General features: G+C 41.9%; 1 protein-coding gene across 3 annotated transcripts in view; it reads left to right on the top strand.

Moving 5' to 3' along the window:
• The window catches only part of TBC1D8 (TBC1 domain family member 8), a 46353-nt gene that overhangs the window by 15941 nt on the left and 6664 nt on the right, over positions 1 to 23748 (top strand). For 2 of the 3 annotated variants that reach the window (XM_084526755.1, XM_084526756.1), the window contains exons 3-12: positions 109 to 227; positions 2270 to 2498; positions 5929 to 6169; positions 13478 to 13685; positions 14889 to 15083; positions 15374 to 15556; positions 15981 to 16131; positions 17025 to 17239; positions 18117 to 18234; positions 23463 to 23748. In XM_084526755.1, coding sequence (XP_084382881.1) covers positions 109 to 227; positions 2270 to 2498; positions 5929 to 6169; positions 13478 to 13685; positions 14889 to 15083; positions 15374 to 15556; positions 15981 to 16131; positions 17025 to 17239; positions 18117 to 18234; positions 23463 to 23748 — 1945 coding nt within the window. Of the gene's footprint in view, positions 1 to 108; positions 228 to 2269; positions 2499 to 5928; positions 6170 to 13477; positions 13686 to 14888; positions 15084 to 15373; positions 15557 to 15980; positions 16132 to 17024; positions 17240 to 18116; positions 18235 to 23462 lie in introns of those variants that run through there. The other variant, XM_084526757.1, reaches the window with a different exon arrangement.

The following is a 23748-nucleotide window of genomic DNA, read 5'->3' on the forward strand; positions in this document are numbered from 1 at the left end:
TCATGTTCTCTTACAAAATAGTCCATTTTTTACTTCTTTTTTTTTTTTTTTCTTCTTCCTTTTGATTTTGTAGGATGAGTTTTAATGTGTTACTTTTTAACTTTCTAGGTGCCACTGCGGAGGAGATAAATCAGCACTGGGAATGGCTGGAACAAAACTTGCTCCATACTTTGTCTGTTTTTGACAATAAAGAAGATATTGTTAGTTTTGTCAAAGGGAAAGTAAAGGTAAGGAAGCTGCCTCACTTTTGCCCAACTACTTGTGATGTTTTAGAAATAATGTCAGGAAGTTATTGTCAGTCATATTTGGTTTTGTCCATCTGAATATTGTTGTTTTTTTGTGTGCTGACCTAGCTACTGTGCTCGTCCTGAATGCAATTAATCATCAAAAGCATCTACTTTTCTTCTTCACGTTTGATTTTTATCAGTGGTCTCACTAATCTGTTTCCAGGCAGACTCGTACAAAGCAGGAAAATGTTTATACCACTGCATTTTCATACAGTACTATAGAGGTAGCAGCTTCTTGTACAGTAAGGACTCTTAAATCTTATTTTGGCCAAGTCTTACCGTTGGCATTGCAGTGCCAGCTGTGCCTCCATGGGGAGCAGGAGGACCTCCCATCTGAGCAGGCACCTCACCCATGATGTGACTTGTAAACCCAATTCATTTTGATCTGATGTGGCTGAAAAATACCTTTTCTGTCATGCAGCTGGAAGGATAACAGATGTATGGCCAGTTTCTGTGCAGTGGTTAGAGATAGGTTATACCTTGTTTTTCTCCATGACACTTGGACCTGATGTGGCTGGCATCCTTGCATCTCCACTCGTATTTCCTTGGAAGCTGCATGGTCTCAAAACTGAACTATCTAGTTCAGTCTTTATCACTCCCTGTCCCTTTACAGCTTCAGTGCTCTTTTCTTCCCTGTAAGAGGCTGTGGTATGTAGGTGAGCTTTCTTCAGCATCTACTTTCAGCTCCTTCACCTCTCCAAAACATTGTTAGCCAAAGTGGCTGAAATCGTCGTGGGCTTCACAGGGTGTCGGCGTCACGGTTGGGGACTGCAGTGAAGGTGCTGGCTAGCTGCATGGTGCCTGAGTGGGCATCTTTTTAGAAGAGTAAAGGTAGAATTTAAAAATTGTAGGGGAATTGGGTGATAAAGATAAGGCTTAAAATAATACCAGCACATGCAGTAAAACTTAGAAAGCGTGGCCTCCAGTGTTCTGCTTCTAAGAAAACACATGATCCAAGAGGAACTCGTCAGTGGCTGGCAGTGATGCAAGTCTCATGGGCACTGCTCTAAGTCAGGTCCTGCTGCAGGCTTCTCCGTGGTAAGAGTTTCATTCAGTGAGATGCTCTCCACTCTTATACCCACTGTTTTGGTCCAGAAAATATATGGGAACATAAATGTTTCCGGCAAATTGCAACCCTGCTGCTACATGTATGATCTCAGTGGGTTCTGAACTTGGGGAGGAGAGAGAAAACATCGCTGTGCAAATCTTAGTTTTTATCCTGCTATCTTAAAAAGCAATTTTGGCATGCTGCACCTTGCTGAAAGGTTAAACTTGCTGTGCCTGCTTCTGCTCATGGTGCAGAGGCTTGCTCTTGGCACAGAACATGGATCTAAGTGCACTGACAGGCTTGAATAAAATTAATCTCTCTCAGTAGTGCTGTGGCAGCTGATTACCTAGAACAGTGGATATTTAAAATTCTTCAGGTTTCATTACTTAATTTAAGCCCAGGTTTTGGACTCTGTCCTCTGCCTAACTCTTTTATTGTAATACTGCTATTAAAATTCTCAGCACTTGATTATAATATCCATGGAGATGTTCTTGAAGTCATTTATAATGGTTTAGAGCATGTTAGAAGTTATTGATGTCTTACTGCATTGCTTCTTCATAGCAAAACAGTGCTGGTCAGCATACAAAAATGTTCCTGTATCTTTTCTCTGAATACAGCAAAACCCAGCAATCCTAAATTGTAATGAAACGGTAAATATGTGGTTTTGCCAGATAGACTGAAAAACAACAAAACAACAAACTCCCCCCAAACAAAACAAAATAAAACAAAATCCTAAAAGTCTTGATTTGGAAGCATTCAAAATGTATGAGATGCAACCACTGCAGAAATGTATCCATTTGTGAGATTTGCAAATCTGCTGGAAATTATTTTTCAGAAAGAGCTGTGCTATTAAAATTTGAATGAGTAGCTTGTAGTAACTTGCTTGAATGTGAATGCTGTAGATTTATCATATGTTATCTCATTATTGAATCAGGCTCTGATTGCAGAGGAAACGAGCAGTAAGCTTGCTGAGCAGGAGGAAGACCCTGAAAAGTTCCGAGAAGCCCTGGTGAAATTTGAGTCCAGATTTAATTTTCCTGAAGCGGAGAAACTGATCACCTATTATTCCTGCTGCTGTTGGAAAGGAAAAGTTCCTCGGCAAGGCTGGCTTTATTTGAGTATCAATCATCTCTGTTTTTATTCCTTCTTCCTGGGCAAAGAACGTAAGTGTAAATATGTAAGAAATCTTAACACTACGGAGAGAGATAAACATAACTGGTTTCGAATGCAAAAAAGAATTAGGATTTTTATGAGAAGTGTAATTCTGCTCTGAAGTTTCATTTCTGAGATTTTCATTATTCAGATGAAAGATCTTGTTTAATTTGGTTTTCACTTCATCCTTTATGTTTACATTTTAGCAGTAATCCAGTAGTAGAAATGAGACTGCAAGAACATGCAGGCACGGTTGCTCTCCATTTCTTTTTCTTTTCACATGGAGCAGGCTTAAAATGTAGCAGACCTCCTACATCTTCTCCAACAGCTAGTTTTACTGCCGAAAACGGTCAGTCAGGAACCGTCCCTCCCACGTTGATGGGAACACACCAGCAGCCGCTGTCAGCACCGCTGCTGCGAGCGCAGGGACAGGCTGCAAGGCAGAAAAGGAAGCGCTGGCTGGGGAAGAGAGCGCGGTGCTAGAAATGTGTGAGGCTAGCTGCGGGACTGAAAATAGAACAGGAAGCACAGCAGTGACATTGGTGCTGTTCTGAGTCCTCTTCATCCTGCTGCAGCTTCACTGAGGACGGTAATATAAACCTCTATTACTGTGAGTGGAGCAAGAATTTATAAATCAGTGATAGCAGTTAGGAAAACATTGCCATTTACTGGCCAGGTTTAAAATGGGGCTGGCTAGACAAAACTGTAGATTTAAAACCAAAGTGCACTAAAATAAATGTAAGAAAGATAGTAACTGGCCATTTCTAGGACTTAAAACACACAAGGACATCGCTAGAGTTAGAGGTTCTTTCTTCCTATTTTATCTCAGGCCAGTTATTTTGTCATATCTGCAAAAGGTGGCAGAGTTAGATTTAAAATACGGATAAGTTTGTTATTCCTTATAAATACAGAAGTTGAGTTTTGCTTTATCTTTTCTTTTTGCAAGACTGTGGTGGAGTTTCTTGATACATTATAGATATCTGAGTTCTCTTTTAATCTCCTTGTTTTCTGTTTAGTCTCAAATAATATCCTTTGTGAATTGTTTCTCCTTGTTATCATTGCAGGCTTTTTCTCATTAAACCGGAGATAGCCAGTCTGCCAAAGCACACAAAGCAAAAATAATGCTTATTAATGATAGATAATGGGGGAAGGAGGAAGTAGGGAGAAAAATCCTTCATACTGTTCCAGAAGTTTTGTTTATGCAATATCACAGATCATTAAATGATACTGGAAGTAAAGCATCGCACTCTGTTATTGAAGATGAAATTGCTTCTCATCCCTTTCAATAATAATTCATTATGAAAACACAAAGAAAAGCCCAGAAAACGAAGTGTTTGCAACTTCTAACTCTGAACATGGAAAAAAAGCTGCTCATTCCCTGTTCCAGTCAGTGGCATTGCCTTTGTGTTCCGTGTGTTTTCATGGAAATGTGAAATCCAAAAAAACTCCATAGCTTGCTGGGAATCATTCATGTTGAGATGCTTCTCAGCTCCCTGCTTCTGATAAAGATGATGGCTTCTGTTTGAAACCCAGTATTTTGACAAATTTATGAAATGCTTGTATTACATTGAATACTCCCAATTTACCATAGTTCTGCTTACTGCTATTTGAGAAGCTGCTACTGCTCATCTGTAGAACGAATGATTTATTATCTTTCTTGTTTTCAGGTAGCAATCACAAATTAAATCTGGCTAAACCTGGTTTAGAGAATATTGCTAATAAATCACATGTATTGTGTTCTTTCCCTTTCTTTTTGGGGAAGAAAAAAAAAACACCACCACAATATGAGAGTTTCAATAAAAATAGTTCTTTTATGTGTTTTAACTCCATAAAAATTCCCCGAAATTGTAGCCTGAAATCTCTTTATAGGCAAAGTGTTAAATCTCCTGCTTCTGGCAAGTCTGTTGCCTGCTCCTTGTTTTTATTTTATGTTGAAATGACCTGGAATGCAATGCTGGAACCTGTTTTCAGCTTGTCATGAAATTTATGTGAGCATAGACTACATGGAACATATTTTCAGGACAAGTCCCCTTTTATCTAAGCTTCGAAGTATTTGCAGAACTTGGGTGGATTAGAATGTCAGATTTCTTCCAACGACGTGCCAGGGTTTCTTTACATTTTTTTTTTTTCATTAAACTTCTTCTTTTTTTTTTTTTTAACTTGAAGACTTTGTACCTTCTGTCAGAAGTCGGGCCCGTTCCAGCGTGCTGTGCTGTTTCTATGACAAACACTGCACAGGCTATACATTTTTGACCTGCGTGAACAATAGCGCTATTGCTACAGTGCTGGTTAATCTTTCTTCCCTTGGCTGTGCCGATCCAGATGACTCTGGGACCATTCACAAGAGTTTGTGGGTGTTGACGCAGCTGTGCTTTATTTAAGTAAGAAGAAATTTAACCTGCAAATAATCTCGACAGCTGTGGTTCTTGTAATACAGAAAAACTTGCTGAGGGTAGCTGCTTATAAAACTAATGATCATGGATAAGTGTCATGTACGGATGACAATGCTTGTTATTACTGTCTTTTTATTATTTTATTGGCATCAGGAGACCAGCCAGGGATGTTAGGGAGTATAGTCTTGAAGTTTATTGGCACAGAGAATACTGGGAAGCGTCCAACAGTTGAGTATAAATTTAATCTAAGCCTTTTTAAGTCTTTTCCAGCCTAATTTCTGTCCAGAGATTCATAGGAGAGTGGAAGGTCACGTCTTTTAGTGGATATGTAAAATAAGTTGTCTGTGTTTATCTGATTTGCTGGAGTGTTTAAGTATAGAGAACAGTGTCCTCTACTTTTTCTTTTCCATAAACAACTCTGACTGCATTTAAAGTTTAGGGCAAAATCTGCCCATACACCTTTTAAGGAAAAAATAAGCAGAATGGAAATATCCCAATGCCTATGGGGCTTTCTTTGATGATCTGTTTATAGTAGTCTTAAATCCTATAAAAAGTCCATGAGCAAAAACTTCCTTTTGCATGGTAGTTACCTTTCTTTTAAATTTAAAATACTGTCCATGTAATTGGAATAGGTTTGCCACCTGCCTAAAACATGACTTCTGGAAGATTACAGACCCTTTCCCTGTTTTCTTCCTACTTTTGAAACCCACTGTTCCTTCTGGTAGTAAAGAAGAAAGCTGCAGAAATGACTTGGTAAGAATTTTAGAGCAAAAGCTTGCAGCAGGTTTTTGGCAGACAGGACTCCTCAGTCTAGCATTTCTTATGAATATAGGTGAAATTTTGAGGGGGGGGGGATTCTCAGCAAGGCAGTCTTTTGGAATAAAGGCACATGGGCATAGAGTAATACCAGGTGTTTCATCTTTTCCTTGGTCTTTAAAGATGATTCTCTCCTCTGTTGTTTGCATTTCCTTCTGAATCTGTTTATTTCCCAAATATGATCAATTTAAACAGAACTTCTAACACGCTTTTGGTCTTCCTGCAACGGCAGTGAAACTTGTCATTCCTTGGGTTGAGGTCCAGAAGCTGGAAAGAACCTCCAACGTCTTCATGACCGACACCGTCCGCGTCACCACGCCGAACAAAGAACGCGATTTCTCCACGTTCCTCAACATAGCTGAGGCATTCCGCATCATGGAGCAGCTGGCAGATGTGACGCTCCGAAGGCTGCTGGATAACGAGATCTTCGAGCTGGATCCAGGCCTCCAGGATCCTACTCAGATTACCAAGAGGTAAAAAGCGAAGTTGTTCTTTGTTGTGTGAGCAGGGGGTCGGGAATGGGTTTCGTGGATTGCGTTGTTGGCTGGGTAAAGCTTTAAAGGCTTACCTGATTGGGGAAAAACAAACAAACAAACAAAAAAAACCAACAGATTTTATATTGTACTGCAGTATATCATGAAATTTTGTGTGCAAAATGCTTTTTTTTTTTTTTTTCTCCCATTTTTATTTTCTTCCTTTAAAATCATTGTAGTTTTTATTTGGTTTAAAATTACTTTTCCTTGTAGAAGGGGCAGTAATTGTAAAATTATTGCTTTTGATGGTACCTGATACACGGAATGTCCTACTAGGACATCCTACTAGGACTAATCCTACTAGGATTGCCACAGCTGATTTAGCAAGCAGTTGTAGGACCCAGAAAGACCCAGGCTGTTGCAACAGAGTAATGTGCTGATGCCAGCTCTACCCGCCGCATCCCTGAAATGCATCTCTGCATTCCCCTCCCACGGCAGAAATGCACTGGGTGCTCAGGGAGAAGATTAGTAACTGTTTCCCTGGCAGCAGCACAAGACAGAGTGTTGTATATTTTTGTGAAAGGAAACTGCAGGGAGGAATCTTAGGTGGGCAGAATGTAATATCCAAAGTTGGGATTTGCCTGGGGCACCAGTGTCAACACGTCAGTCTGAAATACGTGTTTTCTGAATGGAGTGTGTCTGGAGTGCTTATCCACTCCTGACTCATACCATTTCCTGCTCTTCCTTCCTATCCTGCCAGAGGTGTGCAGGGAATTAGCCAGGTGTTCCTTCCAGGGCAAAACACAAGGAATGCACGGTGTCATTTCCCAACAAACAGACACATGTCCAGTAGCTATTATATCGTTTCTGAGGGGCATTTTTGCAGCTGTGTTGCATGTACTTCTCAGCTAAACAGTTCTGCAAAGGTTCATAAAGGCTTTTAAAGCAATTAGACTTACTTTCCCTGTAATTTCATACGTACACACTGTCAGGAAAATGACTGACACCAGTGTTTCATCCATGATACACCATCATTTGAGATATTTCTTAGACTGATGCAATCTTGAGCAGCCGTGAACTTCCTCACAGGCTTTTTTTCATAGCTTGGACTCCTTTAAAACACAAGGGCTGTCATTGTTTTTCACCATGTATGTGTAACTGGATATTGTTAACATCGCAGGCTTTTGGCCAAAGAAATGCAGTTTATGTACTTTGAGCAATGTCAGATATGACTTTGAGTAATAGGTTGCATTGAAGCCCACTTCCATGCCTTACAGTTCCAACACCTTCCTGCTTTTGGGCTGAAAAGTTAGAACCACAAAAGAAGGAAAGTAAATCCATAAGAGATGTAACAATCTGAGGGAGGTGTTTTCATCATCTACTGATTTTAACTCATTGTTGTCTCTTCCCAAAGAAGTCTTTGAATCAAATATATTAACTGAACAGGAAACTAACAAAACCAAACCAAACAACACAACGCCAACCTAAAGTTACAATTACAGTGAAAAGTATAACTGCAATAATATGGGGGCTCTCAGGGAATCAACCTGTAAGTACCTCATAGGATTTTTGGGAAGTTGTATGTCTATTGGCAAACAAGCAACAGAAACCATCCCACACGTTTATTCAAACAGGTTTATCTCTTTCCTTCCAACTTAAAAGGAAAAAAAAAAAAAAAAAAAGAGGAGAGGCATGGGGAATAGGAAAAGACAGGATGAAAATGTGATTGCTGGAGAATTCCAGGGCAAGTTTTCTTAACCACACTGATGTGCTGTTAATGAAGGTAGCAGAAAGGAAAAAATGGAAGATGTTGAAATCCCATTTCCTCTGTGGGAATTAGAGAGGTAGTGGCTGGATAAGCTCTTGTTTCTGCTGCCCTTTGTCACACTTCAGCAGCTACTTTGATGTGATGTGATTAAGCAAGAGTGTAGTTTGAATAGTAGATAAACTGGTTTTTAATACTAACAATTTTGGGGGAGTGAGTTTTTTTTTGGTCTATGAGGTTTTTGTTGCTGCTTTTTTTCTGAAACCATTGTAGTACTACAAGAACAATTATTTTCCACTTGACATTTTCCCTAATAATTATCTTTGCTAATTCTTGTGCATGATTAGGTAGCACATAGTAGTGCATTAAAATGAAAGCAGTAATGCACACATCATTAAAATTATTCCAGCTGTGTCACATTAATCAAGTTGCTTTAGATTTCTTTTGTTTCTTATGCAAGAGGCTCATCTCAATATCTTCATTTAAAAAATATAATTTTAATGTCATTGTGGACTGTGTATTATACATTCTGAAAAACAGAGCTGCTGCTCTCCCTGAGGCTCTTGGGGTCATCCTGCTGAGCAGTGCGAGGACAAGACTCTGAGAGGCTGGCAGATCAGGCTGGCAGTCTGTGACACAAATTGTGTCATGGCCACAGTCAAAGAAGTTAATATACAAGTTTCCATGCCACTTGATGAAAGAATAAGGCTTGGAACAATGGATTACATAGGGATTAATGGCAATTAAATTAATTGCCATAGGGAATGAAGTAAAGGTGTTTGATAACTGTAAATGCCATTTCTTGCAGACATATTCAAACGTGTCATAGAGTTTTACTGGAATATGAAGTAACTGTTTTTCCTTCCTAATAAGAAGGTATCTAAAAGCTCTGCTATACTTTTCTTGGGCTTCTTATTTCCATCTCTTGCAGGTCATAAGAATATTCATTGCATTTCTCAGATGTAAAGAGGAAATTGGCCAGAGCAGAACACAAGATTTAAAAGCTTAATGCTGGTGTCAGTAAGGTTTCAAAAGTAGAACACATTTTTCCAGGCTCTAACCAGCTTGGTTTCTTTTCTTCACGTCTGACACTGAATTGCCAGTAAGGATGGCTTTGCTTTATATGAAAACAAAGAAGGATTTTAACACTGATCTAAGCTGAACAGAAACTGTTTGAAGTATCTTGAATCATGAATATCACTTCAGTCTGCATTAATTCCACGAACACCATAAACCTTGAGGAACACGGAAGATGTGTTGAGGAAGAATCTTGTTTTATTCCATCTGCTTGGCAAAGGCAGGGTTTGGATTATCTCTGCATGTCATTCCTGACAGATGTTTGCCTAACCTGTTTCTAAGGATTTCCAGAAACATAAATGCCAGAGCCCACAGCAGTATTTCACTGCCATACCATCGTAAAAGCTTTCATTTTTTCTTACTTGGATCTTTCTTGTGGGTTTTTGAGTACATTGCTTCTTGTCCTATCCAGTACTGTGGAAGAGATTAGATTTCCTCTCTTTACTGCAACCATTTGTGCATTTGGAGATTCGTTATACATCTCCTTTTGCTCTCCTTCTTTAAGCTGCTCTGCTGTAGTTTATCCTGACGATTGTCACCCACACTGTCTTTAGCCCTTCTGGTCCCTCTTCTCGGGACATTTGCCATTAATCCTGTAGTGCTACAAGCACGCAATGGCAGGATACAGGAGTGCTCCTGGCCCAGCTGTAGCCCCAGGACTGCCCTGCTGCCTCTCAGGAGCCAAACACTTCCCTCTGCAGCCTGGTGCAGCGGTCCTCTTCCTCCCAGCAGCATGAGGCTGCTGGCTCATCTTTGGTTAATGTTTCCTCGTAACCCCTCTGTCTATTTTTTTTTCTGCACCATCCCTCCAGTTTGTGAGCACCGTTCTGAATTCTGATCCTGTTCTTTTGCTCATTTGTCTCTGTCTGGCTCATGTCATGTGCAATAACAATGATCTTTGCTCCATGGTTGCTAATGAAAATCCTGAGCAGAAGCCAGTCCAGGACAGATGCCCAAGGAGGTCCTCTCCATGCAGCCTTCCACTTCAACAGTGAGCATTTGAGGACTGCCTTTTGGGCACTCTTTTTCAGCTGGCTTGGTACAACAGCTTTTCACTACAATCTAGTTTTATTAGTTCCTGTGTGAGGAAATATCAAGAGTTTCATAAGGCATGGCTAAAACATCTGTTGCATCTCCATTTACAAGTCCAGTGTTCCTGATACATCAGGGCATTACTTTGGTTTAACATTTGTCCTGACAAGTCCACGTTGGCATTCGTCAGATGACTTTTCCTGCCTTGCTTGTGAGAAGCCTTCCTCGCCACACGAATTCAGTGGGTTCTCCAACAAACAAGATGCGTATCGCTGGATGTGTCGCTTTCAAAATCCCAAGAGTTTTCTGGAGTCTGAATAGCAAGAGCAGGGCAGCAATCGTGCTCTAAAAGCAGGAGGTCAACTAGTTTGTTCAGATTTTTTTTTCCTCGTTTTTGTTGCTCAACTTTATGCCATATAATTCTTCGTCTGGCAACAGGCAGCGAGTGACTCAGCAGGGCTAAAATCCTGCCAACTTGACTTCTGTTGGATTGAAAGCAGAGAAAAAAAAAACCAACAACATGCAACAGCAAGGACATCGTTTCAAGTGTCCTGATACTTTTAGGCGTTTTGTTAGTTTTGCGTGCTATTTCCTTTCATTTAAAACTCTTGGAAGGCAACTTATGGGTCACACACACGAGGAGTTATCGCAGTTCAGACTTGCAGTCCCTTTGAAGTGCCGGAGGCGGAGGCCGTGCGAGAACCCCACAGTGTGCAAGTCAGGAACTGCATTGGGAGAGAACTGCTGACTTTTTTCTGAAAAGCAGGGAACAAAGCAATTGCATCCTTTAGCCTTTTGTTCTTCTGATGCGTGTATAAACATTTGATCAACATATTTCTACGTGAGGATAGCTTTCGTTCTTTTCTTAGGTACTGCATTTGCTTCAAAACCAAACCACCTTGAAAATGGTGAAGCTGGAAATAAAATTTTGGATAGATTGGGCAGCAGGTAGAAAAGTTGTGTGTCTGTTCAGTGCCGCAGGTATTGTGGAACTCAAAATGGAAGTTGTGGGACCTGGGCTGAATTTGCTGTTATCCTATTTATGCAATTGGCTGTCTCGTTTAAGAGCTAAATTTGTTAGTGTTTATTTATTTATTTATTTATTTTAAACCATCCCTAATATTGTTTGTCCATTTCTGAAGGCAACAGATTATGATACCCCCTAGAATTTGTCTGCCCAGCAGGAAATATTGTCATGGTGTGTCACATTATAATAAAAACCTTTAATTTGAGCCCGCAGCAGTAAGTGCTGACACTATTTCATTCCTCTACTACCATTTTTCTTTCTGGGGTCCCACCCTGCAGCAGGCTGGCCCCTCTTTCAGCACTTTTCTCAGGAGTAAAGTGAGGTCTCTGAGGTGACCCCGTTTCATGGGTCGTGGGGGACAGGCAATGCTGCGGATGCTGGGCTCGGCAGTCTTCCCCCATTAGGTGATTTGGGGCAGGTGGAGTTGGGTGCTGCGCCCTGGTGAAAGTTGCTTGACGAATTTACTTGGTTTCAAATATGGAAAGTGTCGTGCTTCAGTTTAAAAACCTGTAGCTAGGATCTTGTCCGAAAGGATCCTGCAGCCTCCAGACATGCATCAAAATCCTAAACACTCAGAACTGGACAGAAGCTGCAGATTTTGGAGCATCAGAGTCAACTCCTAAATAACAGACAACCTCTGTCTCAACGGAGCTCCCATCCTTGGGTATAATGCATCTTTTGGCATAAAGGTATGGAAATCGCAACAACGGTGTACATTCTGGTAGGGTCTCACCTTCCCAGCACAATAGCAGGAGAGAACAGCTCCGCGCAGACCTGACTGCAGATGCTATCAGCAGCATTCATCTGTGCCGTGCAGGAATGGAAAATATTTTTGTGCTGAGTTAACTAGGAGGCATATCCTGATCTAGGTTTGTCACAATAGCAGATCTCTGCAGGCACTTATCAGAGTTTCGTTTGCTGTGGAATTTTAACTTCGGAGCGGCCTTTTTGTCTTCCTTCACAAAGAGCGTTTCTCTTTGTTCTTTGTGAAAAACAGGAGGCTATTTGTCTGTTTTCCTTGGATAATCTTATGAAGGAAGATAATGCTTCAGAAGGAAACGACAGCCGAGTGCTGGTCAAGTGCAGTCTGTCTGTTCTGCTGGTCACACAGACAGATCCGCCCCTCTCCCTTCTCAGTTTGTTCTCGATCTCCCTCTTTCACACAGCTTTAGCTTTCTTTGCAAATGAAACCAAAATAAAACACGCAAGTGATTTATTTGCTGAAGCAGAGGCCTCATCTGTGTAAACTTCTTACTGTTAACCAGCAGGGATGGGGTAAGGGGAGGGTGTTTGCAGAAGAGGAGGGCAAAGGAAGGAGCAGAGAGGGAATTTACAGCTACAAGGTACCACTCCCTGCTGCACTTCAGCCCACGCTTTAAATTCTTGCAGTGGAACAAAGCCAAACTTCTTTTTTATATATATGTATTTTCTTTTCTTTTTATTTTTTCCCCCTAAGGTGAGTCATGCTTGGAAAAATTTACTTGTAAAGAAAATGATAGAATCGGAGTCCTAAAGTTTCTGGAAGTGCTGCTGGTGAGCTAATAGCCAGGGCCTGTTTCTAAGGGAACTGCATAGCTCAGCGTATGAACTACTGCAGAACTCCTCATGAAAAATGGAGGGGTAAAAAATCCCCCCAAACCAAGTCGGTGTTACCATAGTTCAGCAATGAAAGCTTAATGTACTTTTTTTCTTCTTTCTCTCAACATAAATGCGGATAATTGAATGGAAGCAAGCCAAATCCAAACTGGCTGTAGCTGATGCTGTTACTCCCTCCTGAGTCTAAGGAACCTGTAATTGCTTTGCATTTATAACTGTTCCGAGGCTGATACCTCTGCAAGCCAATGATGCAGTGATGTAAATCCTTAACTATTCTCTTACTGACCACTTTGGTAGCACTCATCGAGCAAACGAATCGCTTTTGAATGCAGGTGTCAGTCCCTGGGGTGATGTTGGTAAGGCTACTGGGAAGGGAAAGCAGGAACACAAAGCTAATCTCTGTTGCTCAACCTGTGTTCATCAGATGAAAGATTTAGTTATCTCCTGGGCACTGAAACCTGTAACTCTTTGAGGCTGGGAAGTGGTAGAGCAGCCAGAGAAAATGTATGGCTAAGTAATAATAATAACAACAACAAAGCCAGCTGTTTTAAATTAATTTGTGTTCTTTCATTTTCTAGTGATTCAAGCAGATGCTTTTGATCTATTGATAAAAAAAAAAGTGTTGATTATGATTATTTTTTTATTTCCAAGTTATTCTTTTGTTGATCTGCTCACGTAGGCAGTGAAGATTTCTGTGCATGCTGCTTTTGTTCTGTATCTCTTGGTCTCTGTGAGAATAAAAAGAAGAACTTTGCACCTGGTGCCTTCGTTTTCAGGGTCCTGTGATTTGCTCTTGATGTTTTCTCCTAAGGGATCTCGAAGCCAGAGCACAAAATGAATTCTTTCGGGCCTTCTTCAGATTGCCCAGGAAGGAGAAGCTGCATGAAGTTGTAGACTGTTCTCTCTGGACACCATTTAGTCGCTGTCACACAGCGGGAAGAATGTATACTTCAGACAGTTATATCTGTTTTGCCAGCAAAGAAAACGGCTGCTGCAATGTTATCATCCCACTTAGAGAGGTAGAGTTGCTTGTTTGCTTAATTTCAAGTCTGTATCTGCCGCCTTCTGCTTTCAGCATCCACTGTTGTGTCACTTGATTCACCTGCAAACTATCAGTTGATGAAAAAGAGCAGGATGCTTAAGTATATGATGCCTACAGGATTGTTTAAAGTGCATTCTGGGACTCATGATGCCATGAGTTCCTAGAAATATGTCTGGGGGAGTTAACATGATCCTCAAAATGAAGTATGGGCAGGTAATGCAGCAGGACAGAGCACTGCAAGGCCAGAGTCTGATCCATCCAAGACTGCGGCAGTGCTCCCCTCCCAGCTCCACAAACGCATACATCCAGCTCGGATGTTGATGGAGACTTCAGCTCAGACCCAATCCATCAATACGAAAGCATCCTTACCTGGGATCAATGCTTAGAAGTGTTGATGCTCTCCCTCCACAGACAGACTCTAGTAAACCCGTGTGTACTTTGCAAACCTGTAGGGCAGAAAGAAAACAGGGATATTCCGGAGGCACTGATGATCTGCCAAATTTCCATGAAATTAAGGACTTATTTAAACAAAGGGAGGATGCATGGGAAGATGGTGGGAGTAGAGGAGGAGAAGGGAGCTGTCAGTAAACACCTACCTGATCTGCTGTGGATACCAGGCTGTTATGATCTCTTAATTAAAGCCTTCCTTTCATCCTCAGCTAATAACAGAGTACCATCCAAATGATATATATCCTAACCGTAGCAACTTATCTGCCACTGTTACAGAAATAGAAAACAATAAAAGAACAGTGTTATATATCTAATCAGAAACATCAAAACAACTGTTTTCGTCTCTTTTCAAAAGTGTGAAAGTAAATGTTCTGCTCCATCCCTCCAAGTCAAGTTGATCCTTTTCTAAATCTGATTTTAACCATCATTCCCCTTTCCTATCTTTCCCCTCAATCTGCTCTCCTGAGTGAGTGGCAAAGTCAAAATAAAAGCAAAGCAAAACAAAACATAAACAGCTGGGATACGTTTTGCTGCCTGCTTTGAGCTTGTAAAGATACCATCAACTTTGGGTGGCAGGATGTGTCTGACCAAGCAAAGCCAATATGAATAACCACATTTAAAACATGTGTGCAAGTGAGTGCCATTTTTGTGCATTGTGTATCTGCAGAATTTTGGAGGCGTTTCTGTAAAGGTGATGCCTAATGTGTTTTCTGTCATGTTTCTGGGAAAGGTGATCAGTATAGAGAAGATGGAGGACACAAGTCTTCTTCCTAACCCCATCATTGTTAGCATAAGGAGTAAGACTGCCTTTCAGTTCATTGAGCTGAAGGACCGGGATACGCTGGTGGAGAACTTGCTGCAGAGGCTAAAGGAGGTGAACTCCAGCAACCCAGTGCAGTGTAACAACTTGCAAAATAAGAAGCAGGTACTGAACTTCTGTGTTTTTTTTTTTTTTTGTCTTCCTGAGGGGTCAGTTTTGCTCTGGTGAGGTCTGGTGCCTTCTTTAATGACCAACGCTGTGGTGTGGAGGGAACAGTTGGGGCCAGCACCAAACTGAGGGGAGCAGTGGATATGCTGGAGGACAGGGCTGCCCTTCACGGAGGCCTCAGCAGTCTGGAGGAATGGGCAGGCAGGCTGCTGCTTGTCTTGAACATTGTTTGGGAGGCAGTTCTTAAACTCTTCTTATTTGTTACCTTCCTTGGTCCTGCATTGCAGAACACTCCTGAGTTCACATCCACCTGTGTGCTCAGAGACTGTGAGCCTGAGGGTCCGGGCACAGAGGCTGCACAAAGCAAGGACAGAAGCGAATGCGACAAGGAGAGCAGTTACATGCTGAATGCAGAAGCACTGAGATCAGACTTTCATCAGTCGGGAGTGGCAGGCCTTGATTTTGGAAAGGTATGTAAAATTTGGGGGAATTTGTTGGAGTTTTTTTTTTCTTTCTTAAAAAAAATAACAAAACTGTGATGACATTGACACAGGTAATTTTAGTATAACAAACTCCATAACAGCTGGAGAAGTTACATGTGCACTAAATAGGGAATAGCTGCTTTTCAATTTGCTTGGAGTTTTTTCTTCTCCCTCCCTTCATTCCTTTCTGGTGAATGTTTATCATTTTTCTCCCTGTCTGATCAGTTCTGCTCTCCCCGGTGTGGTGAATCACATAAGCAAAATGGGGAAAGTTTTACTTCTTAAAGCAGACTTCCTGTGTCCATTGGTAATGGAAATATCTTGCAAAATTTCTCACATGTAAGACGTTTCTGTTTGCAAGTTCTCACGTGTACACGATTTGTTCTTTTAAAAGATACCTTCTCATTCGCAGTCTAGGGAGCAAATCAAAGAGAGCCTGTGGAATGACCATTTTGTAGAATATGGCAGGACAGTGTGCATGTTTCGCACAGAGAAGATCAGAAAACTTGTTGCCATGGGAATCCCCGAATCCTTAAGAGGCAAACTCTGGCTGCTCTTTTCAGGTGGGCACTCTTAGAAACGCTGGCTCTAGCCATATCTGATTCTGAACACGGCAAGACATTTAGGCATGGCACCTCCCAATGGCAATTAAATGTCTTTTGCATGGGGCCTATGGTAGTGCTTATGGAGGACAGCTGATCGGGTACTGAAATAGGGTAGTAAGTAAGTACCTAGGTAGATTGGTAAGAATTTTGTCTCAGGGCGTGATGACATGGCGTGCAGAAAAATGTAAATGACATCTGCTTCATCTGTGTAATTTAAAATTAACGTCATGTTTTCATGAAATGATGTTCTTCTTCGAGGAACAATTAGATTGTAGCAAAAATATTGGTTTAAGCCTACTCAAATCAAATTACTGCAAAATAATGACATCTTAAAGTCGGCGGTTCTGCTCCTGCTTCGCGTTGAATGCTGGCAGGAATAATAGAAACTAAAGATGGAAAAAAAACAACTCATTTTGTCCATAGATCTGGCAGAGCCAGAAAGTTCCTACAATATGATCTCAAGTTTAGGCCTCAATCTGACTCATGAGATGTTCAAATATCTGTAAGATGTAGTCCTTCCTGCAGGTTTTTTTTTCACTTTGGAGGGTATGAATGGTGCTGAGCACATCCTTCCCAGCAGGACTTTCTCCTGGGGAATTTTTCTGCTCAGTGTCAGTATAAAGGTGTTTTGTGTTCTGTTGCATCATATAGGCTTTGCAAATACTCGTTTGGGTTTTCAAGACATGTATTCTGCTGGGACTTTGTTTCTTTTAGGTCTGGAGATTCACTGAATTCATGGACCTTGGGGAAAAACATTTTTTTTCTGGCATCCTTTTGAGCAGTAACTCCCACAACGCTGTTTAAAGTTGTCCTAATCCATCTTCCTCTTCCTCTCTTTCGGCTGCCTTTAGACGCTGTGACAGATCTCGCCTCCCATCCTGGTTACTACATACATTTAGTGGAGGCCTCCATGGGCAAGTGCTGTATGGCGACGGAGGAGATCGAGCGTGACCTCCACCGCTCGCTGCCTGAGCACCCGGCCTTCCAGAGCGAGACGGGGATCGCGGCGCTCAGAAGGGTGCTGACTGCGTACGCACACAGGAACCCCAAAATTGGATACTGCCAGGTGAAAAGCTCCCAGTGGGATAATGATGCTTTTTTTCTTTCTTCCTTTTTTTAACTCTTTTCTGCTTTCTCAGCTTTATTGCTCTCTTGGGAGTTTATTTAACAGTGTTTTTGAACATTAATGTCTTTTTAGTTACGGAAAATGCATAACTTTGAGTATTAAATGTGGTTTACTTTGAAAAACGAGTGTGCAGATTAGGACACTGGCCTAACTAAAGTACTCCCTCAGCATTCTGCAAACTGCATTTAGAGCTAGAGAAGGGAAAAATGTTTCTGCTGCTTCTGTTTTTTCTGAGATGAGTGAGTTACTTGTGCAATACTTGGAGACAGTGCAAAGGGAGCTGGCCTGCATAGACAAGATTCATGTAGAGCACTGGGACAGAAGTTTAATGAAGTTCTGCACCTTTCTTCCAAAACTGATGACAAATTATAAAGTACTTTACCCAGCTGTCACCTAAATTAATGGTTTTTTTTTGCATTCAGTGCAGCTCCCTGAATTATGATTAACTTCACAAAAGTTCCAGATCCCCTATCTTGTTTTGAAATACAAAAACAAGGAGGGGAAAAAGCAGCCCCAAAACATCTTGCACTGTCAGCTACCTACTTTGCATCTGGGCAAATCCAGTACTCTGATTTTCTCAGTTGTTTCCTATTGCTCTTATGAAAAGCAGCATATGTAAGCTGGAAAAACTTGTTATGCCTTTGTGTCTTTCTAGGGTTACAATTATGCATTCACTATTACCTTTCCCTTGCTGTTTTTGTCAGTTGTTTAAATCATGTTAGGCTACTTTTTTATTTTAAATTAGCTGTCATTTAGCTTTTGCCAGTAGGTTTTGCTGTTGCTAATGAATCCCAATTTTCTTCTTTGCCCTTGTAAGTCAATGAACATTTTGACCTCCGTGTTGCTGTTATACGCCAAAGAGGAAGAAGCCTTCTGGCTGCTGGTTGCTGTGTGTGAGCGAATGCTGCCAGACTACTTCAACCACCGGGTGATAGGTGAGCTGACGTCTCTCCCACTCTTCTCACTAACATGCTGCACTGGGAAGGGGCAGCTGCATGGCATTGGGACGAGTAAGTGCTCACAGTTCTTCTGAGGTCCAGAAGCCACGGGCAAAGTGGTCCATCTGCTTGCGTGCTGTGCAGACAGCAGTGGTGGCTGCGTACGTTCCAGTCTGTTATTTCTGGTTCAAAGGGTTTGAACTGCGAGAACTATAAACATATGCTCAACTTTTATAGTTTGTTATTTTCTTCCTGTTGGTCAGAAGGAGGTAGTGTTTTTGCCTGTTAGGTAAAAATAGATGAGCTTGTGTGTCTTGGTTAGGAGTGTTTGATATTAGAGACTCTAGCTGTTTCGGACAGGCTTAGGAGAGATCTGCTGGGCTATTTCTGAGCAGATGTGTCTGCATTGCCTGGCCACTAGAGTAATTATAGACTCGCATCTAAAATGGCTCTTTCTAATGGGTGGTGTTACAAAGCCATATTAGATCTCTGAATGTGAGATGCAGTGTTAATAAATAACTCTGCAGTGCATGCCTTGTACTGCATGTGGCATATTTTCGCTTCTTTGCAATGCAGCTATTTTTAAGACTTGTGAAAATATTCATGTAACTTGCAACTGCCTGCCTCATGCACAGAAAGAGAGGCTGAACTCTTTGACACCATAATTGCATGTAGGCATACAAGAAAAAAAGCATTTGTTCTTTGCAGTCACTTTACTTCCCCCTCTTACAGAAATGTCTGATAGCTTTTCCCTCTTCAGTGCTAACCTTACTTTTTAGTTAGTGGCTGCCATTACACCATTGCTGTAGCAAAGAGAGGGATCTGGTCTCTTGTGAGGAGGTGGGGATAGGAGGAAGGTCCTGGCAGTAAAGGTTCTGGCAGCTAGAAATGGTGTGGGCACTCCGGTTGCTCCCTGGGGGGGAGAAGGAGGAGTTGTCTGGGGAGATTTTTTAATATTTTTCTTGGAGGATGGGCTTTGTAATACTTCTTGGTGCTGTGCCACTGCACAGTCACTGTCGTGTCACGGAACTGGCAGATACAATAAGTTAAAGCAGAATTATTCCAAAGTAAACTGGATGCTCAGGGTGTTCTGTGGTGTTTTGAACGTCATTGGTATTTTCAACTAGTGGATCGGGTACTGTAGCTCTCCCAGTTGTCAGAACTTCAGTTCTTGCCTCCAAGCATGTTTTTGAACTGCCATCTTGATGACTTACTCCCATGTTTGTGCATCTTCTTTCTTGATTGGAAAAAAAAAAACAACACACAGCTTTATCTGTTCTTCTGCATTCCTAGACATCATCAGCCTAGGGCCTGTCTTGACTTCCTGATACCTTCAGTGCTTGCTGGGCATTTGCCTGTAAAGTAGAATTCTTTGTACCCAAATAAACTTGAATGGTCCCACATGGATGACCGTACTGCTACCTTGAGTTGTACTTAACTTTGGGTTTTTCTCTTACCCATTACTCCCTATGGCCACAGACTACACAGTGTGAGGGCTGATAGTCTTGGTTGTACAGCCTCTCTATTTTCCTGTCCTCTGCACCCACACAAAAGGACAAGCAGTGCCATACCCTAGAAGAAATACTGCTGAGCAAAGGACCAGGGGGGCAGCTCAGAACCTCCTATTCTTCCCCTAGTAGAACAGCAGCTGTACAGTTTTGCAGCATGGTTGCTTTGCTGAGTAATTATTTCTGCACCTTTGATTTACCCTAGACCTTAGCGTGGCCAAATCAGTGCTTACTGATCTTCCCCACCCTGCCTCCTCTGGCTCCTGTTGCTTGAGTTAGTATTTTTGGCTTCACATTTCATTTAACTTTCTTTTTTTGATTTCCAACCAGCTCTTGTCTAATCTTTGTCTTGTTTTTTTTTTTTTTTTTTTTTTTTTTCCTGCATAACACTTCCAAGACCCAACTTTTCCTCTTTATCCATGCTGCCAAAAATGTTGTCCAGATTTTGATCTCTCTATAACTTCGGTAATCTCTGACCTTGGTACCCGTCACTGTGCTTTTCCTCTTCAAGAGTGAGTCAGTCATTTGTACAGGCAGAACAGCTACTGAATTAATGACCTTGGTTATTCCAGGCCTCTGTGGCTCAATCTTTTCTGGGACCCTCTCTTTATGACATCCAATATCAATGTATTTTTTTTATAGATGTTTGCTTTTAAAACTTAGGCAATTCAGTCCTACCCAACCTTTTTATCATGTGACCATCTCCCTCCTTGGGTTTTGTCAGCTGTGACTCTTACCTTTTAACAAGCATTTTCATCATTTCACTGCTTGCAAACAGGCAGCATTGGTACCCCTCATCTCATACTTCAGGAATCCTCTCAGTCCTTATCCCTTCTGCAGTGCCTAGAGGAAATTATAAGCAGATAGCTGCAAGATAGAATCAAGTTTTACTTGAGTCAAGAGTGGAGGCAAGGGTCATACATACCTGTTACCAAGACTTTTCCATCCTCTCCATGAACCAGCAGGCCTTCTTACTCCTCTTTATCTGTTAGATTGTCATCATGTTGCTTTTATGATTTTTAAAACAGTGAAAACATCGCTTCATTTCTCTGATTTGCCTTTTCAGTCTTGGAGAAGTCATTTAGTTGGCACCTTGGGTCATCATTTTTTGAATGGATACCCTGGTATTTTCCTACCTCACTATGGTTTCATGATTTAATACACTAGAGATTCAGTTGCTCAGATACCATGGTTTCTGGGAGGCTAATGAAAAGGTGGGCATAAAAGTAACTTTGAATACACCTGCTTGACTTTCATGTACAATGTCAACATTTAATTATAATGCGATATTCTGCAAAGGATCTGGTCAGCATTGCCTCTTCCCTTTAAATGTCTGCTTTTGTCAGCCTCTCCCATGCTGAGGCTGGAATGATCTTTCTATGTGTCTGTCTATCTCTCTCTAGATTCCTTCAAATACTGCTAAAACCTGCCGTAGCTTTGTTTCAACTGTTAGCTATGGCTATTAAATTGTTAAAAAAAAAAAATATAAAAAAATTGTTAAAACAAAACAAATGCTCTCTGTTGAGTAACTGCAGTCTGTTTTCTCTTCTGTTTTCTTTATCCTTCTTATTCACGATCATCTGACATGAAAAGGCTGTCCCTTCAAAGCATGTTTCATAAAAGCCCTTTGCATGTCCCTGGGTACTTATTTTCGATTTGTGGTATTGAAATGTTTGTTCACTGACTGGCAGAAGCTTTTTGTGGCTTAATGTGAGAAGTTCTAAGGCAGAGAACTATCATACCTGTTTTTTTATGATTTGGATGCAAAACCAAAAGATGCTAGTTCTCTGCCACAGCTTGTCCAGGATCTGTTCTGCCTTTGGACAGCAGAAGTTTTGAGTGCTAGGGGTATATACGTATCAGGACCAAGGCAATTGAAGTTGACTCCCAGTATTAGCGTAGTCCATAGAATATGGACTATGAGAAAGAGCAACTACCTAAAATAACTTGAAAGGAAAGATAGAATAATTGAAATTTTGTATTGAGGAACATCATTAACTTGTAGTATCTTTGGTTAAAGCTCCTGGGGTGTGTAACCTGGGGTGTGTCAGGCACAGCACTGCTAGCTGGCCGAGGGAAGTGGTTGTCCTGCTCTGCTCGGCTGGTGAGATCTCACCTCGAGGACTGTGTGCAGATTTGGGTGTCACAATATGAGGACATAAAACTGTTAGAGAGTGTCCAAAGGAGGGCTATGAAGACGGTGAGGGGTCTAGAGGGGAATATGTATGAGGAATGGCTGAGGTCCCTTTGTTTGTTCAGCCCCGAGCAGAGCAGGCTGAGGGGAGGCCTCATGGTGGCCTGCAGCTCCCTCACGAGGGGAGCGGAGGGGCAGGTGCTGAGCTCTGCTCTCTGGGGACAGCGACAGGACCCGAGGGAACGGCATGGAGCTGGGACAGGGGAGGGTCAGGATGGGGGTTGGGGAAAGAGTCTGCACCCAGAGGGGGGTCGGGCACCAGGACAGGCTGCCCAGGGCAGTGGTCACGGCACCGAGCTGCTGGAGTTCAGGGAGCATTTGGACAAAGCTCAGACACAGGGTCTGGTTTTTGGGTGGTCCTGTGTGGAGCCAGGAGTTGGATCCGTGTGGGTCCCTTCCAACTCAGTATTTTCTATGATTCCTGATGTGTCAGGTCTGGTTTGTAGAGACAGGCTACGTGAATGATATGAAACTCTATCTTCCTGCATCTGCTGGAAAGTAGGAAGGCTCTGCCGAGGGATATGAATAGGCTGGATTGATGGGCCACATCCGGCTCTGTGGCATTCAGCAAGGTTAAATGCTGGCTCCTGCACCTGGGTCACAACAACCCCATGCAGGTGGATAGGCTTGGGGAAGAGTGCCGGGAAAGTTGTTTGGCAGAGAAGGACCTGGGGATGCTGGTCAACAGCTGGCTGAACATGAGCCAGCACCGTGCTCAGGTGGCCAAGAAGGCCAGTGGCATCTGGGCCAGCATCAGAAATGGCATGGCCAACAGGACGAGGGACATGATTGTCCCTCTGTACTTGGCACCCATGAGACTGCACCTGATCTACTAGCTGAAACAGAAGGAACAGGGCCCTAATCTGCTCCCTTTGGAAATAGTGGTTGGGATGGTTAGGAAAGATTTTATCTGGGCATTGCTGGAATCTTGTCTTAAAAAAAAAGCATATTTACACTTACATATGTGTAAATATTAGTGTATATTTTTGTATATAAATATATATATATATGCACACATATATATGTGTGTGTAAATATTTTTCTTCTTGCTTAGTGTATGTAGCCGTCTTTTATATTTTGTTACCTGGAATGAAGGCTCTGCTGCCTGCTTGCTTGAGTACATACACCAGAGAGGAATGTGTGCTGCTTTATTATCATTGCATAGATCCCAAGTTGAACAATAAAATGCTTTAAGATTGCTTTTGCTATCACTTAACTGTTATGTGCTCTTTTAGCCAAAAACAACAGCTGCTGCTATTACTATTTTATTGCACCCCAAAGGCACTTAGCAGAACCAACGTGGTCTTCTTGCAGAAAGTTGTTTAGTAAGGATTACAGACTTAAGGGTTGGGGCTGAGATCACAGCAGGAAGATAATGGGATTTTTCATTGTAGGTGTGTGCGTATCTTGTCAGTTTAAATTTCAAAGAAGCCTTGCAGTTGATAGTTGACAGCAATCATTAACTTTAAAGAATAATTTTGCCTGCAGTGGGCCTGGTTAATACTGTTTTTTATGACTTGCAGGTGCTCAGGTAGACCAGTCGGTGTTCGAAGAGCTTATAAAAGAGCAGCTTCCAGAACTGGCTGAACATATGAAGGACCTGACTCCATTAGCTTCCATTTCTCTCTCGTGGTTCCTCACCCTTTTTCTGAGCATCATGCCTCTGGAAAGTGCTGTGAATGTCGTCGACTGCTTTTTCTACGATGGGATCAAAGCCATCTTCCAGCTTGGCTTGGCCATACTCGAAGCCAACGCGGTGGACCTGTGTAACAGCAAGGATGACGGGCAGGCCCTGATGATTCTGAGCAG

The sequence above is a fragment of the Aythya ferina genome, assembly GCF_964211825.1.
Source record: "Aythya ferina genome assembly, chromosome: 1".
Lineage (NCBI taxonomy): Eukaryota > Metazoa > Chordata > Aves > Anseriformes > Anatidae > Aythya > Aythya ferina.